This window comes from Periplaneta americana, chromosome 14 (assembly GCF_040183065.1).
Source record: "Periplaneta americana isolate PAMFEO1 chromosome 14, P.americana_PAMFEO1_priV1, whole genome shotgun sequence".
Lineage (NCBI taxonomy): Eukaryota > Metazoa > Arthropoda > Insecta > Blattodea > Blattidae > Periplaneta > Periplaneta americana.
In genome coordinates this window covers 135,022,646-135,038,119 of record NC_091130.1, presented here as the reverse complement: position 1 = coordinate 135,038,119, position 15,474 = coordinate 135,022,646, and the positions used below count along the sequence as shown (strand labels likewise).

The following is a 15,474-nucleotide window of genomic DNA, read 5'->3' as shown; positions in this document are numbered from 1 at the left end:
AGTCGGCTCTTGATTCTGGTGGGAAATGTGGACTTCCTTCCGAGAGAGTAATGGATGGCGCCTGGAACATTTTCTAGGTTGTTATAGAACTTCTTAGCTTGTGAATGAATAAACTGTTTGATTGTGTTAATACCAGTTTCTCTGTGTAGTTGGCTGTTACGGACAAACCAAGGAGAATTGAGTGAAATTCGTAGGACTTTATTTTGGAATGACTGGATGTGTTTAATTTCACTTATTGCAGCTCCTCCCCAGACAGGACAGGCATAAAGCAGTAGAGGTCGTAATAGAGGTGTGTAAAGTAGCATGCAAGAAATACTATTTAAAATCAACTATCTTCAGTATATTAATAAGAAAATGTTTATATTTCATGTAAGAAATGCTGAAATCAAGCTCCCATGTTTTACATATTATTTCATTGAAATTTGAACACTTTTTAACACTGGTGAATTTTTATATGCTGAAGTGTTTGGTTTTCTATAATATAACAATTGACGATTTCTTAAATGTGATGTTCTAGCGTTAATCCGGATTTGTGATAATGTTTCGCTATTATCCAGTAGACCGTTGAATATTTTACACAATAAAAGTTGCTCAGCAAGTAATCTACGACTTCCAAGAGATATTAAAATTACTCGTAAATTCAGCAAGTAGATTGTTGTACGAAATTTTATTATGGAGGGCCGAATAATGGTATTTTTTAAAATACAGATATCTTGAGTACAAAATGTAAAATATGATTTTTACAAAATCTCAGGAATTGTAGAGAACATAAAAACGAACAAATGTTCTATCTATCTGTAGTCTGATACATCTTGCGATCGGTAGAAGTACTTTATGAAGATAAACTAATTAAAGTTACAAACACTGTATGTTAACAAAAATTTAATTTTCATAGTGTTGCAAATTGAGTATATTATTTTTTTACATTTTATCATTCTGTTCACGTACCACAAAAGCTGGTGGAAGTGGCGTCTACCAACATTGGCACCGATTCATGTTATGTAGCTATAATTCCTATATCCTGCAAAATTGTCAGGGTTTTGTTTGTGAAAGTTCTGCATTTTTGTTCACTGAGTGTTTAAATTTTAAACAGATCATATTTCCAATGTAGATTTCGAAAGAGTTAGCCATAATATAATCCGTTTCTTACCTATTGGAAAAGTGTGGATATTGATATCGACGCCGGATGGTTTTTTGAGTATCTTTGATCACTTTATTATTATTATTATTATTATTATTATTATTATTATTATTATTATTATTATTATTACTAGGCCTACTACTATTATTATTATTATTAACATCATGATTAACATATTATTATTATTATTATTATTATTATTATTATTATTATTATTATTATTATTATTACACTGTGGTACCACAGACTACTATATACAGTCGCGAAGTTTGAGGTGACTTTTTGCAAATCTCGTGATAAAGCGCTCCAAGCGGTTAGCAACTAGAAACAATAGACTGTCCACGGTCGACTTTGGACTGTTTCGTATTTCCATCGAGTGCTAGCTCGTTGCGTATTTCACATTGATGTTTGTGAAATGTTCGTTATTGGTTGTAATGAAAATGTTAATGGCTAAAATACAATAATTGGAATAATAATATTTTACTAGAGACGTAGAAAAATTAAGTTTGTTTTAATGAAATTTATTGATCACGTTTTATTTTCAATTCTGGTGGGATTATTATTGCTTAGGCCTACTTTTTTTTTCAAAGGATATGTTTTTAATTATAGCTGTTAATTTTGTTGTTATTTTTATTTGTTACTTTACTAGAGACGTAGAAAAAGTCTGTTACAATAAAATTTATTGATCACGTTTTATTTCCAATTCTGGTGTGATTATTATTGCTTAACCTCATCCCACTTTGTTAACTACGTAAGCCTACACTACAAGTACCAGTACACGTAAGTTACTCCATTAATTCATATATCCATTATTATTGTTGTAAAGGGAAATGAAAATTAATATTTATTGGTTTCATAGTTAATTATCGCTATAATCTTGAATGAGTGAAGCGATTATAGTAAATTTCAGTTCGTTTTGCACAAACAAAAATAATATTAACCTATTTCTTGCAGGTATCTTCGAGTTTATTGTGGAATTTAATATACTTCATTAAAATAATAAATTAACTTTATGCATTTAATATTTCAATAATGGAAGGAAGGTGTTAATTTTTCCAAAAGAACACAATGAAAGTGTAACATATTTTGTCGTCTACTAGGAGAGAGATCTGCGATGATGAGGCGATAGTAGCGATCCTAGTGGTGGGCAACTACCCATGTTTGCATTTTTACTACATATTGAGCTTCGCGACTGTATATAGTAGACTGTGGTGGTACACTGACGTTCAAAGATATCTGACCTTACTAATCGATAGTGATCGATAATTTGTTGGTGTAAATGTGACTTCTTTAGTTATAACTTCTTTGAATAGATGGCGACGAAAATAGTCAGTGTCGCCAATCGTAAATGGATATACCCGCAATATAGAATTCAATTTTCCATACCACTCTACTGATTGTAAAACAACACTGGATTTAGCTGGTAACCACTGATATGTCAATTATAAGAATAATTTATGCTTAATCTACATAATCATTTTTCCCGACACTTTTTAACCGCTCCAATAATGGTGCCACCTATTGGGAACTAGCAAAATTCTTTCAAAGGTTGTCAATTTTTATTATCTTTGGTTCTGACCAACTCTGGGCCATAAGTTGAAACGCTGGAACCAAAAAGGTGTACTAGTATGGTCGTCAAATTACCTATAGTGTAGTCAAGTTCAGCAGGTGTTATTTTTTTATAAATAAGCTAATATTCTGCTCGGTCCAACTATAAAATATGTCCGTTGATATGTCCCCCTATGCTTTAACATGTGAAGGAATGCCAACATCCTTCTTGATAAAAGAAAGAATGTGGAAATGAATTGTTCAGTCCATGTCACAACCGTAACACTTCTAATAAACATACAGCGAAATATACATTGATATAATAATCTGGTAGTAGTCCTGTTACCTCCACATCCATTCTAATCCGTTTACGTATGACCGAAACCGATAGTAGGAATTGAATATTTGGCGATTGGCGGTATTTCGCGGAAGATTATGGGGCATAGAAGGTATAGTTTGACGTCATATCCGTCGCACCGATTTCAAGCATATTTAATTGGATAGCTACCTCTTTTATTTTTAACCTCTCCAGTTCTGACTTATTCCGTGGTTGGAAAGTTCGCTTACACGATCATAAAATCATAGGCCACTAATGTACACTGGCGTTAAAAATATCTGACCTACGATTTTATTATGCAAATATGTTTTTCTTTCGCCATATCTAACCGATGTTTTGGTATAAAGGTAAATAAACGCTACGAAATTAAGTAAAGAAGTGCGGACGGATGAGAAGAATTACGGCACGAAATAAAGAAATGCTGTATACGTAGTGCAGAAGCACGATTGAAGAAATGAAGACGTGTGGATGAATTTGAAGAACTGAGAAAGGAAGTTAAAGAAATATGCCAGGAAGGTAGAAGTACGGGAGTAAGCAAAGAACTGCAGAAGAATGGTAAATAAATGCTACGAAATCCCGTCCACTGCCAGTGAGTTGTAAGCGTATCTATGAGGTGCAACTCCACTCACACGCGTGACGTCATTAAAGCACTCCGCACAATAAACTTGTATTCTCTCAATACGCACTCCATTTTCGCTCTTTACTTATCATGTGGCGTGGCTATATCACCAATGGGTACGGAGGGGGAAGATAGGTTTAGTCTGAGATGAACTTCCGTGTCAGTAGATTTCTATAATAAAAAAAAAAAACATCATGAAACAAACTCTCTTTCTGATAGCTCATTCTTTCCACTCTCACACAGCTCACATGCCAGGTCACGCCTCCCCATCTGTACACTATACGGAAGTCATATGGCCGCTCGTTGTGTTTGTATGTTCTGTCACAGGCATCTGGGTTATGACGACAGCGTGGGTGTTCCGTAGTCTCTGCGCAGAAGGAGCAGTTGTGAACGAAGTTTAATTCATACCACTAAGCCAAACAAATCGGTGTTTCTATACGTAGTAGATTGCATATACAAAAGCACGCCTTGAAGGTATCGAAAGTAGCCTATAGGCTTGCCAACTTTCGTAAGTAAAAATTAGAGACACAAACGTTACTGAAAATTTTATTGCACTAATTATTTCCACCTATCAATCCACATATTCAACAGTAGTACTCTTATAACAGTATAATAATAATAATAATAATAATAATAATAATAATAATAATAATAATAATAATAATAATAATAATAATAATAATAATAATAATAATTTATTTATACTGACAGAGTTAAGGACATAGGACCTTCTCTTACATTCTACCACGTCACAAAGTATATGTATATTTTAACAACATCATTTCATATTTTTTTTAAATTATAAAAACTTGCCAAAATGACCACAAAAAAGTTGAAAAACAGTATAAATCCCTGATAAAAGAAATGGAAACTAGTCCTCGGCATCAATACCTTTGATTTGATTACCCCCCTTTGATTTGATTACCTGGTTGGGTTTTTCCGAGGTTTTCCCCAACCAAAAGGCAAATGCCGGGCAATCTTTTGGCGAATCCTCGGACCTCACCTCATCTCACTACATCTTGCCAAAATATTGTAAAAAATGTACAAAATTGTAAAAATTGTAGAAAATTACTAAATTGTAAAACTGTAAAAATTGTAATTATAATATTGTAAAATTTTGAATTGTTCCACATCTTAAAGTTTCATTGCTCATATAAGATCTATGGAATAAAATGAATGAATGAATGAATGAATGAATGAATGAATGAATGAATGAATGAATGCATCTCATCGAAATAATTACTAACCTAATATGAACTAACCCGAACTAACCTAACCTACCTACACAAAAGATTCCAGCCACTCTTCTCGGAAAACACAGAGACGTTTAAGTGATTTATCACCAGAGCAATCAGATCTTATCACACGTGAGGGCTGCGGTATTTTACAAGTCTGTGTTGTTGTCCTCGCTTATATCTAATCTAATCTAATCTAATCTAATCTAATCTAATCTATATCTGTCGTAGAAGTGGTCGTATAAATCTTTCTTTTTTCCACTTTATCGCCGAAACCAATGAATGACGCATCAAGTGGAACAAAGTGGACATAATACTGAATGGCGTCAAAATAAAGTTAAAGTGCATAAGATGAGCATAGAGAATAGATGATTCAGTTAAGTATCCTGTGATCAAACCTGCCCTAACTTGTGTATTATGATCATTGCACCCGTCACTCTGTTGACACATCAACGAGAATTAAATTTATGCGTTGAACATGCGTACTAGAGTCATTTCTCCATTTTGTAAGCATATCTGTATTAGACTGTGCGGAAATATCTTCCCTTTCAAACTAAATCCAACAATATGATAGGAACGAAAATCAGCTGTAAATGTCTAATATGTCATGAAATCGGGACACTTTGATACATGAGCAAATTATTACGGGACGCGGGACGCAATGGTCGAAATCGGGACTGTCCCGGAAAAAAACGGGACGGTTGGGATGCCTACGAAAGTAGCCTATATTTATTCTGATAGAGTTCGCATTTCGTGAATATGTTTGTGTTGCTATACAAACCTTACGCAAGGGTTACATGTCTCAGCTTTGAATGAAAACTAAGATATAGTTTGCAAATTATCATTTTTTAAACTCAGAAAGTAAACTTTATTGAAAACTGGAAAATACGCCTAATTAATATTATACATTTCTGAACTAGAGTACAAGACGGAAGATTGATTATTCTTTTCAAATTAAATATCTATTCCTCTCTCAGAATATCTATCTCCCAAGCTATTTGCGTATTCTACTACATACCCACCTATCCATCTACCTACCTACCTGTCTTCTTCTCTGCCTTGCAGTTTGTCCATCCGTCTGTCTCTATCTATCTATAGAACATACCTGCACAAACAGCGCTCAACGAGCGCGCTCGCTCCTTCGGAGCGGGAGAGCTGTGTTTACCGCTCGCCGAAACGGAGAGGAAGATACGTCAGAATGACATAGGCCTGCTATAGGTAGAGGAGAGGGAAATGACCACACAGCTATCTAGTGGAGTGCAGTGTGTATTCTCAGTAACTGCTTCACGTTGCTTACCTACTGCTATAGTCCAGTATGGAGGAATCTAAAAGACGGAACATAACATTTAACATTTAACGATTTACAGCTCGAACTTACTGATCTTTAATGTGACGTAAAGGCTAAAGATCGTTTGGATAATACTACTAGCCTGGTTGAGTTTTACAAGACTAAACATTAGCAATAATATCTACGAGTACACAGGCTGGCTGTGAAAATGATTGCTATGTTTGGCTCAACATTTATATTTGTGAGCAACTGTTTTCTATAATCAACTTTAATAAAGGCAGGCATCAAACATCTGTAACTGATGTTTCATTACGATCAGTAGGCTACTGTTCCTTTCAGCTGCCAACAGCATAAAACCCCGTTTTGATGTACTGATAAATAAAAATATAACAAAATAATATTATACATTTAAGTAGCTATAGAATTTCTATTATTTCTGTAAAATAAATATTTCTTTATTAATTAATAATAGTCCAAGATAGTTTTTCAAACACTGAACGGGAATTCATTTCATAAACACTCGTAATAGTACTTCCTTTTGTGTATATTTTGTACGAGATCACCCCTTCTTCCAGTCGACCCTTGTATAGAGCGCAGTCAATATCTGCTTCCGCTCATGAGCTGTGAGCCGGCTCGGAGAGCTCAAACATTGTGCAGGCCTGCTATAGACCCTACAGAGCGTTTCAGATTGTCAAAATGAATAGGCCGATGAATATAGGCCTAAATACAAATTGTGACAGTTCTTTTTCAATTTGTTTTTTTTTTTTTTCATAAACTTATAAGTAGGCATCAGATTTTTAAGTTTTTAGAAGTTCATTTTAGGTTACTGGAATAGGTGAAATAGGTTTTTTTTTAGGATTTTGTTCAAAGTGTGAAAAGGGTCTCAAAAATTTACAGCCTCATTGTTAAAAATATACGTTTACAATCAATTTTAAATAACATAGCTTTTCCCTCGGTACAAAATATAAAAATTCAATGTTAGCACCAGAAGCACCAGAATAAGACAGACTGTACAGACACCTCAGGAAAGTTCACAGCTCGTACCCGCACACGCAGGGAAGAGTCCGAAAACTTCACAAATTTCAATAATGCGACTTTTTCGCAGTTCATTCACCTCAAGAGAAAGTTCAGTTGGTGAAAGAGAATTGTTGAACATCAGTGTAACTACAGTGCATTGTTTTGTTTTTCATTTGCGAAGCTCGCCTCAGCGCTGGAACATCTGCATGCCCGCGACCTCGTCCACCGAGACGTCAAGCTGGACAACGTCCTGGTGCTCAAGTCTGATTTCTCTAGAGTCAAACTCTGTGACTTTGGGGAAACCCGTCGGGCGGGTACATTGGTGCGCAGACGCAATGAGTGGCTGCCTTATTCACCACCCGAAGTTCTGGTCACCAACACCGATGAGACTTACAAGTGAGTTACTAACACTATTAGTACTTTCATGCCAGCACTAAACGCAACATTTTGATACCGAAATGTGTTTCAGCTAATATGGTCTAGCTAGAAAGAGATACTAAGACAGGTGTATTAGAAGAATATTCTGTTAGTATTCATTATTTATTAATTTGTTATTTATAAAAATGTGAAAGTACATTCGAACCTCTTCCGAAAATATGGTCTCAAATGTCGTTTACGTACAAATGAAATTTGTACAAATAAATATAATACTTCGTAATGCGCAAACGTAAAAGTTTAATCTCAATAAATTCAGGTAATATCAGAAAAAAAAAAACGAATGACATAGAACGTGCGCATTACTCTTTCACAAAGGCATGGTTGTTCCATACTGCGTAACCAAGGTGAAGTAGAAAGACTGCTCAATAACTTATTGGACATCGAATTGCGGAGCCTTCTGACGATGAGTGGTCATGTGTACGGGAGCAGAGATAGGATAATAAATAAATAAATATGTTGTTACAGTTCACAACTAAGCAGTGACGTATGTTTTCTGTTGACAATCTTCGCCTGCTGTCTTTCAGCATAGCTTTGTAGCGCGAAAAACGTCGTTCTACGTAACAAGAAGTAAGAGGGGCTTGCACAAAAACTGTGAGCTGTTCCATAGAAAATTTTGTTGGTTTTTGGGATGTTTTTTCTTCGATAATATCTTGAATTTCTTTAAACCTTTACGGGATAGTGGTTATTCAGAAGAACCACCGTTTTCTTTCTTTCTAAATTTTATGGCACAGATATTCCACCAAGGAACCACCTCTTGATTATACATAGAGGTGCCATCTGTGTTTTGAAATTGTGCGCAGAGTTAAAATGTTGAAAAAAAAAATTGATTGAAGCTTTGGTATGAACCATGATATGAAAAATATAAAAAAATAATTTTTGCTTTCAAAGGGTTAAGTTGATAATATCCAAGGTTCTTGGAAAGAATATAGTTTAAAATCAAAGAGGAACATCTGTCGTTTCCATAGTTTTGATCTAGAGGCACTTTTTTGTTTCACAGTGTTCTTTGTAGTATTTTAAAACAATTTATTTTTATAAATGTAGTGTTAGAGTTTCTGTATAGTTTCACCATAACTGAAAAAAAAGCATGAAAAAATGTATAAGAATCCACATTATCTAAATTTCATCTGAAGGTCAGATGTCCGCCTTTGATATTAAGCTACTCATTTGCTGTATTCTCGTTCACTTTATCTCCTACAACTGAAACTGATGTTTAAACTGGATATTGTTTTATCGAAATCTGCTAAAGATTGCAGTAAGGAATACCAATTGCTAACTTGAGAGGCTCCCTATGAGGGCGTCATCGTCACGTTCAAAATTCATCAACATAAATTGGTCGTGTTTACGGGGTTACACACTTTTAAAAATGAGGGAAAGACAAATAAACATACATAATATGCAGTTTCCCTGCATAAATGTTTAAATATCGTAACTTTTATTTTCAACAATAATGCGAGTTTTATTTCTAATTTTAATCACACCCGTCAACAATGGGTATTCCACTCAACACAGCAACACAGTACTCGTTATTGCACTCCACCGAACGACAATGACAATTCACGTGTATTATTGAAAAGAACAACAATGTACTCCTAATTCCAACTAATGTTCACAAAGCACTATGTACAAAACAAAACTGTCAGTTCTCAGTTCACAGTTCGTTCGCCTTGGCTAGTTCTTCTAGCTCACTCACTTAAGTTCACGGTACATCGAACCCAAGACTTTCAGACACAGTTCACTGTACTTCGAACCAAAGACTTCCGGATACGCCGCACTCGTCTGGACGCTGCCACAGTTGCGGATCTACTCAAGTTCACTGCACATCGAACTCAAGTTCACCTTGAAGACTAGCTAGCTCAGAGCTGACAACCTAAACTAAACTGACTGACTGAAGGCTGCTCGAGTTTTTATTCATTTAATTACACGTTCTCGAATGTACTTGTCGCGAAGCCTCTGGAGCCCGCAACAATCGGTCTCCAGACGTTTCCTTACTTCCGTCCCCTTCGCTCCGCGACGGGACCGCAGTCTTCTTTCCCCTCGCCGCGCCGCGCCCATCGCTAACCGGAGCTCGAGCCTAGCCTCCAGCGTCTCCCTCTCCGCCGGACGCGCGCGTAGACTCCCGAGGCAACGAGAATCTTCCAGCACGGTTGCCACAATATGATGCTTTTATAAATAAAGATAAAATATGCTCTTTTATTCACAATAAAAGCAATATCATTATTCAGAAATGTGTGATTCATGTAGATAATCTTTCAGCATATTCACACAACGATAGAACAAATATGCAAATGCATCAACTTCCATTCCCTAACCATGAGTATCTAACCACGCATTCTAACCGAGATTGGTGCACTCGGTCATAAGTGGTAAAGACGTGTCCACTTCGTATGTGGTGCGAGTGACGTATCCAATTCCCATTGGCTGAGGGATTGGAGAAGCAGATGGAGAGAGTTAAAAAATATACATTTCGGGGCTGTCAAGAGTTGTTTCTTTCATTTTGGCCACAACAGACGGAGTTGTTCATGACGCTCCGACTGTTAGTAATAGAGACTCTCTGGTCGATTCTGTTACAGGGCGGAGACCTCGCACGACGTGTGGCAGTTCGGCATCGTGATATTCGTGTGTTTGACAGGGTGCTTGCCGTGGCAGAAGGCAGGCAGCGACGACCCCAGGTACGTGAGGTACCTGCACTGGCACGGCAGCAACGGGGTGCTGATGCCTGTGAGGCGGCCCAAGCTGTTCAAGATCCTCACCTCCAGAGCTCAGAGGATGTTCCGGAAGTTCCTGGAGCCCCGGGCTGATAAACGGCCGGGAGGTCTGGCAGATCTCACGAGGTTCCTGGAGGACAGATGGCTCACCAGAACATCCCTCGACAGACAAGCAGGTGATGATCATTCAGATACGTTGATCCAACTGACAATACAATTTCTAAAGTAACCAAGAAGTGTAAATTTTAATAGACTATTTTAAAAATAAACATTGCAGAAAATAAATTGAAAACAGTTAGATATAAATGCCCCTTTTTCTCAGAAACTAGTGGAGTGATTGGAATGAAATTTTTTTGACATAGATTAAAGACAAAAGTTAATTTTGGGAACTAGAATTACTTTTCTATATTGGTTTGAAAATTGTATGTGATTTTTTTGTAAATTTGAAAACTTAATGTAATTTTCTTCTTATTTTGAAGTGATTATTGGTATGGACTTCTATGAAATAATTAAAGTATTTAAATAATTTTAGTTCACAGAATTCAGACATGATTGAATAATGTGTGCACAAAGCTTCATGCACATTGGTTCAACCAATCCTGAGAAAAATTGGCATTTAGTTTGAAAAATTAAGTTTACGGGAAATTAAGAAACATTTTGTCTATTTTTGAACACAAAACCTAGAATCATGATAATGACGAGAAAATTCTATGGAAGTTATGATTTTATTCTGAAACTATTTCAGGATTGAAACAAAAAATCTAAAAGATAGCGTGGCATTAAATACACAAGTTTCACACCAATAATTTAAAACTCTCTTAGAAGCTTCAAACATTATTTTTGCAATAAATTATACATCAAATTTATCCTAGATAAATGCAAATTTTGTAGGTCTAAAAACAAAAAATGCTATATTTGACCATTTTACACTTCCTGCTTACCTTCTTAAGCTATGCAACAGTCTGCAACAGGCTTCCTAAAGGCAATTGCTGCTGCCGAAATATGCTGCATACATTTCGATAATAAAACTTATCTGTATCGTACTTACAAAGAAAACTGACACATTGCTAATCATTAGAGACAGGGATCTTAGCCACTACTCTTTGAAGTTAAGCGAGTACCGTAAACTGGGGTAAAGAGGATCACATGTGGTAAAGTGGATCATATGTGTATTGCCTAGATAAGGCAGCGCCACATGGATCACACATGAAAAAAAAACTTTCTTCTATAAGTGCCACTAAAAATAGTTTTCTTTGCATGTGTGAACCATGTGGCGCTGACTTATCTAACAATACACATATGATCCACTTTACCACATGTGATCCTCTTTACCCCAGTTTACGGTACGGAGTTTGTGCAATGAACCAAATTATTTGACGGACAGTAGTGACGTGTGGTGCTGTACGATGTGAACAGACTACTTCCGCATCAAGAACAACAAACACACACATAAAAGAATGATTTCAAGAGTGGGGCTGCGTTGTGTATTACAAAAGGATAAACATATTCTTTGTTCTAAACTTTTAACTTAAAGTGTTATTGTTTCACAAGCACTACTCTTAATCAAATGTTTAAGCCTATATTACAACAATCTTTAACTTGAAATGTTACTATATCAGAGGCACTACTCTTAACATGTTTAAGCATATATTACAACAATCTTTAACTTAAAATGTTACTATATCAGAGGCACTACTCTTAACATGTTTAAGCATATATTACAACAATCTTTAACTTAAAATGTTACTATATCAGAGGCATTACTCTTAACATGTTTAAGTCTTTATTACAACAATTTTTAACTTAAAATGTTACTATATCAGAGGCACTTCTCTTAACATGTTTAAGTCTTTATTACAACAATTTTTAACTTAAAATGTTACTATATCAGAGGCACTTCTCTTAACATGTTTAAGTCTTTATTACAACAATTTTTAACTTAAAATGTTGCTATATCAGAGGCACTACTCTTAACATGTTTAGGCATATATTACAAAAATCTTTAACTTAAAATGTTGCTATATCAGAGGCACTACTCTTAACATGTTTAAGCATATATTACAACAATCTTTAACTTAAAATGTTACTATATCAGAGGCACTACTCTTAACATGTTTAAGCATATATTACAACAATCTTTAACTTAAAATGTTACTATATCAGAGGCACTACTCTTAACATGTTTAAGCATATATTACAACAATCTTTAACTTAAAATGTTACTATATCAGAGGCACTACTCTTAACATGTTTAAGCATATATTACAATAATCTTTAACTTAAAATGTTACTATATCAGAGGCACTACTCTTAACACGTTTAAGCATATATTACAACAATCTTTAACTTAAAATGTTACTATATCAGAGACACTACTCTTAACATGTTTAAACATATATTACAATAATCTTTAACTTAAAATGATACTATATCAGAGGTACTACTCTTAACACGTTTAAGCATATATTACAACAATCTTTAACTTAAAATGTTACTATATCAGAGGCACTACTCTTAACATGTTTAAACCTATATTACAACAATCTTTAACTTAAAATGTTACTATATCAGAGACACTACTCTTAACATGTTTAAACCTATATTACAACAATCTTTAACTTAAAATGTTACTATCAGAGGCACTACTCTTAACATGTTTAAGCATATATTACAACAATCTTTAACTTAAAATGTTACTATATCAGAGGCACTACTCTTAACATGTTTAAACATATATTACAATAATCTTTAACTTAAAATGTTACTATCAGAGGCACTACTCTTAACATGTTTAAGCATATATTACAATAATCTTTAACTTAAAATGTTACTATATCAGAGGCACTACTCTTAACACGTTTAAGCATATATTACAACAATCTTTAACTTAAAATGTTACTATCAGAGGCACTACTCTTAACATGTTTAAGCATATATTACAATAATCTTTAACTTAAAATGTTACTATATCAGAGGCACTACTCTTAACACGTTTAAGCATATATTACAACAATCTTTAACTGAAAATGTTACTATCAGAGGCACTACTCTTAACATGTTTAAACATATATTACAACAATCTTTAACTTAAAATGTTACTATATCAGAGGCACTACTCTTAACATGTTTAAGCATATATTACAACAATCTTTAACTTAAAATGTTACTATATCAGAGGCACTACTCTTAACATGTTTAAACATATATTACAATAATCTTTAACTTAAAATGTTACTATCAGAGGCACTACTCTTAACATGTTTAAGCATATATTACAATAATCTTTAACTTAAAATGTTACTATATCAGAGGCACTACTCTTAACACGTTTAAGCATATATTACAATAATCTTTAACTTAAAATGTTACTATCAGAGGCACTACTCTTAACATGTTTAAGCATATATTACAACAATCTTTAACTTAAAATGTTACTATATCAGAGGCACTACTCTTAACATGTTTAAGCATATATTACAACAATCTTTAACTTAAAATGTTACTATCAGAGGCACTACTCTTAACATGTTTAAGCATATATTACAATAATCTTTAACTTAAAATGTTACTATATCAGAGGCACTACTCTTAACATGTTTAAGCATATATTACAACAATCTTTAACTTAAAATGTTACTATCAGAGGCACTACTCTTAACATGTTTAAGCATATATTACAATAATCTTTAACTTAAAATGTTACTATATCAGAGGCACTACTCTTAACATGTTTAAGCATATATTACAACAATCTTTAACTTAAAATGTTACTATATCAGAGACACTACTCTTAACATGTTTAAACATATATTACAATAATCTTTAACTTAAAATGATACTATATCAGAGGTACTACTCTTAACATGTGTAAGTCTTTATTACAACAATCTTTAACTTAACATATTAATATATCAGAGGCACTACTCATAACATGTTTAAGCCTATATTACAATAATCTTTGATATAAAATTTTAACTTAAAATGTTACTGTTTCATGGATACGATAATCTTTGTTGTAAAATTTTGCTGATTACCTGATTTTGTGCTTTCCTTGCAGACAACGGTGTAGACGACGACGGCCTCTGTCCTTCCATGTACAGTTTCCACAGCAGTGTTGAAGAGAAGAACCAACTGCTGTTCACATTGACTCAATACGGAATAGAGACGACGGTGGACCGCAGCGCGAAGAAAGATCGCATTCGGGACTGGATCCAGTCTAGTGTTATAACAGAGGCTCCGGAGGAAGACGAGGAGGAAGACGACGTGGAGGAAGAGGAAAGACAGAAAGAGAGGAAGGCGCTGGAGGGGAAACGGGAAAACAGACAAAAACCTGAGGACGTAACACCCACAAATACCAGCCGATCTGCAAGCCACTGATGACGATGGCAACACTTATTTCTTGTCGGTATAACACAGTGGACCAGTTACTGGCGTCCACGGTGATGTTGAAGCGGCTAGAGCAGCCATGGGCTTGTTCAAAGACATGGTAATATTGTAGGCTTGAGACAGGTGATGTGAGAACTAGGGTCTAAGGCTAGAAAAAGTGGAATTTGTCACGTAACTTGAAGCTGCATTCAGTTCGAGACTAGGACGGTAGGGAGTCTGTAACAAGGAATTGTGTATCAAAGTGACCACTCCAAAACGCCGCCGTATTCTATGTTTGTTATAGTCAGAATGGTTTTATATGGTATTTTGGGATCATTGAGGTGTTGTAGCGTTGTAGTTGTGGGTCTTTAATCCCACATGTTGTAAGAGTATGTTTTATTTTTTGAAGATTAATCCCTTACGTGCTCGTCGAGCATATGTCAGTGATCAAGGGAAATACGTTGTTCTCATGAACTCTCGATTATCCGTATTGATGAAAGAGAGAAAGCTGTGGAAAAGATACTCGTATACGAAAATTAAGAATGAAAATAATTTATTCTCCAACACCTGTGAGAGTCTCCATTTTTGTGTGCTAAATGCATAATCAATAGGAGATCTTTACTTATCAAAATATTGTAAGATAGCCTGACACATTAACATAAAGATATTTCGACACAAGAGACTGTATTCTAAAGTTTTAGGCTTTCCCAGTTAGTGGAGTATTGTGTTGCGAGATAGAATGTTTCTTTCATATTCATATTCCTTATACTACTGGGATCAT

The 15,474-nt window shown here is 34.8% G+C and overlaps 1 protein-coding gene across 2 annotated transcripts in view; it reads left to right on the top strand.

The window, feature by feature from the left end:
• The window catches only part of LOC138713746 (serine/threonine-protein kinase meng-po), a 126,276-nt gene extending 111,067 nt beyond the window's left edge, over positions 1-15,209 (top strand). For both annotated transcript variants that reach the window (XM_069846119.1, XM_069846118.1), the window contains 3 exons: positions 7,367-7,581; positions 10,194-10,504; positions 14,386-15,209. In XM_069846119.1, coding sequence (XP_069702220.1) covers positions 7,367-7,581; positions 10,194-10,504; positions 14,386-14,705 — 846 coding nt within the window. In that variant the 3' untranslated portion in view covers positions 14,706-15,209. The remainder of the gene's footprint in view (positions 1-7,366; positions 7,582-10,193; positions 10,505-14,385) is intronic.
• Positions 15,210-15,474: the final 265 nt, after the last annotated feature.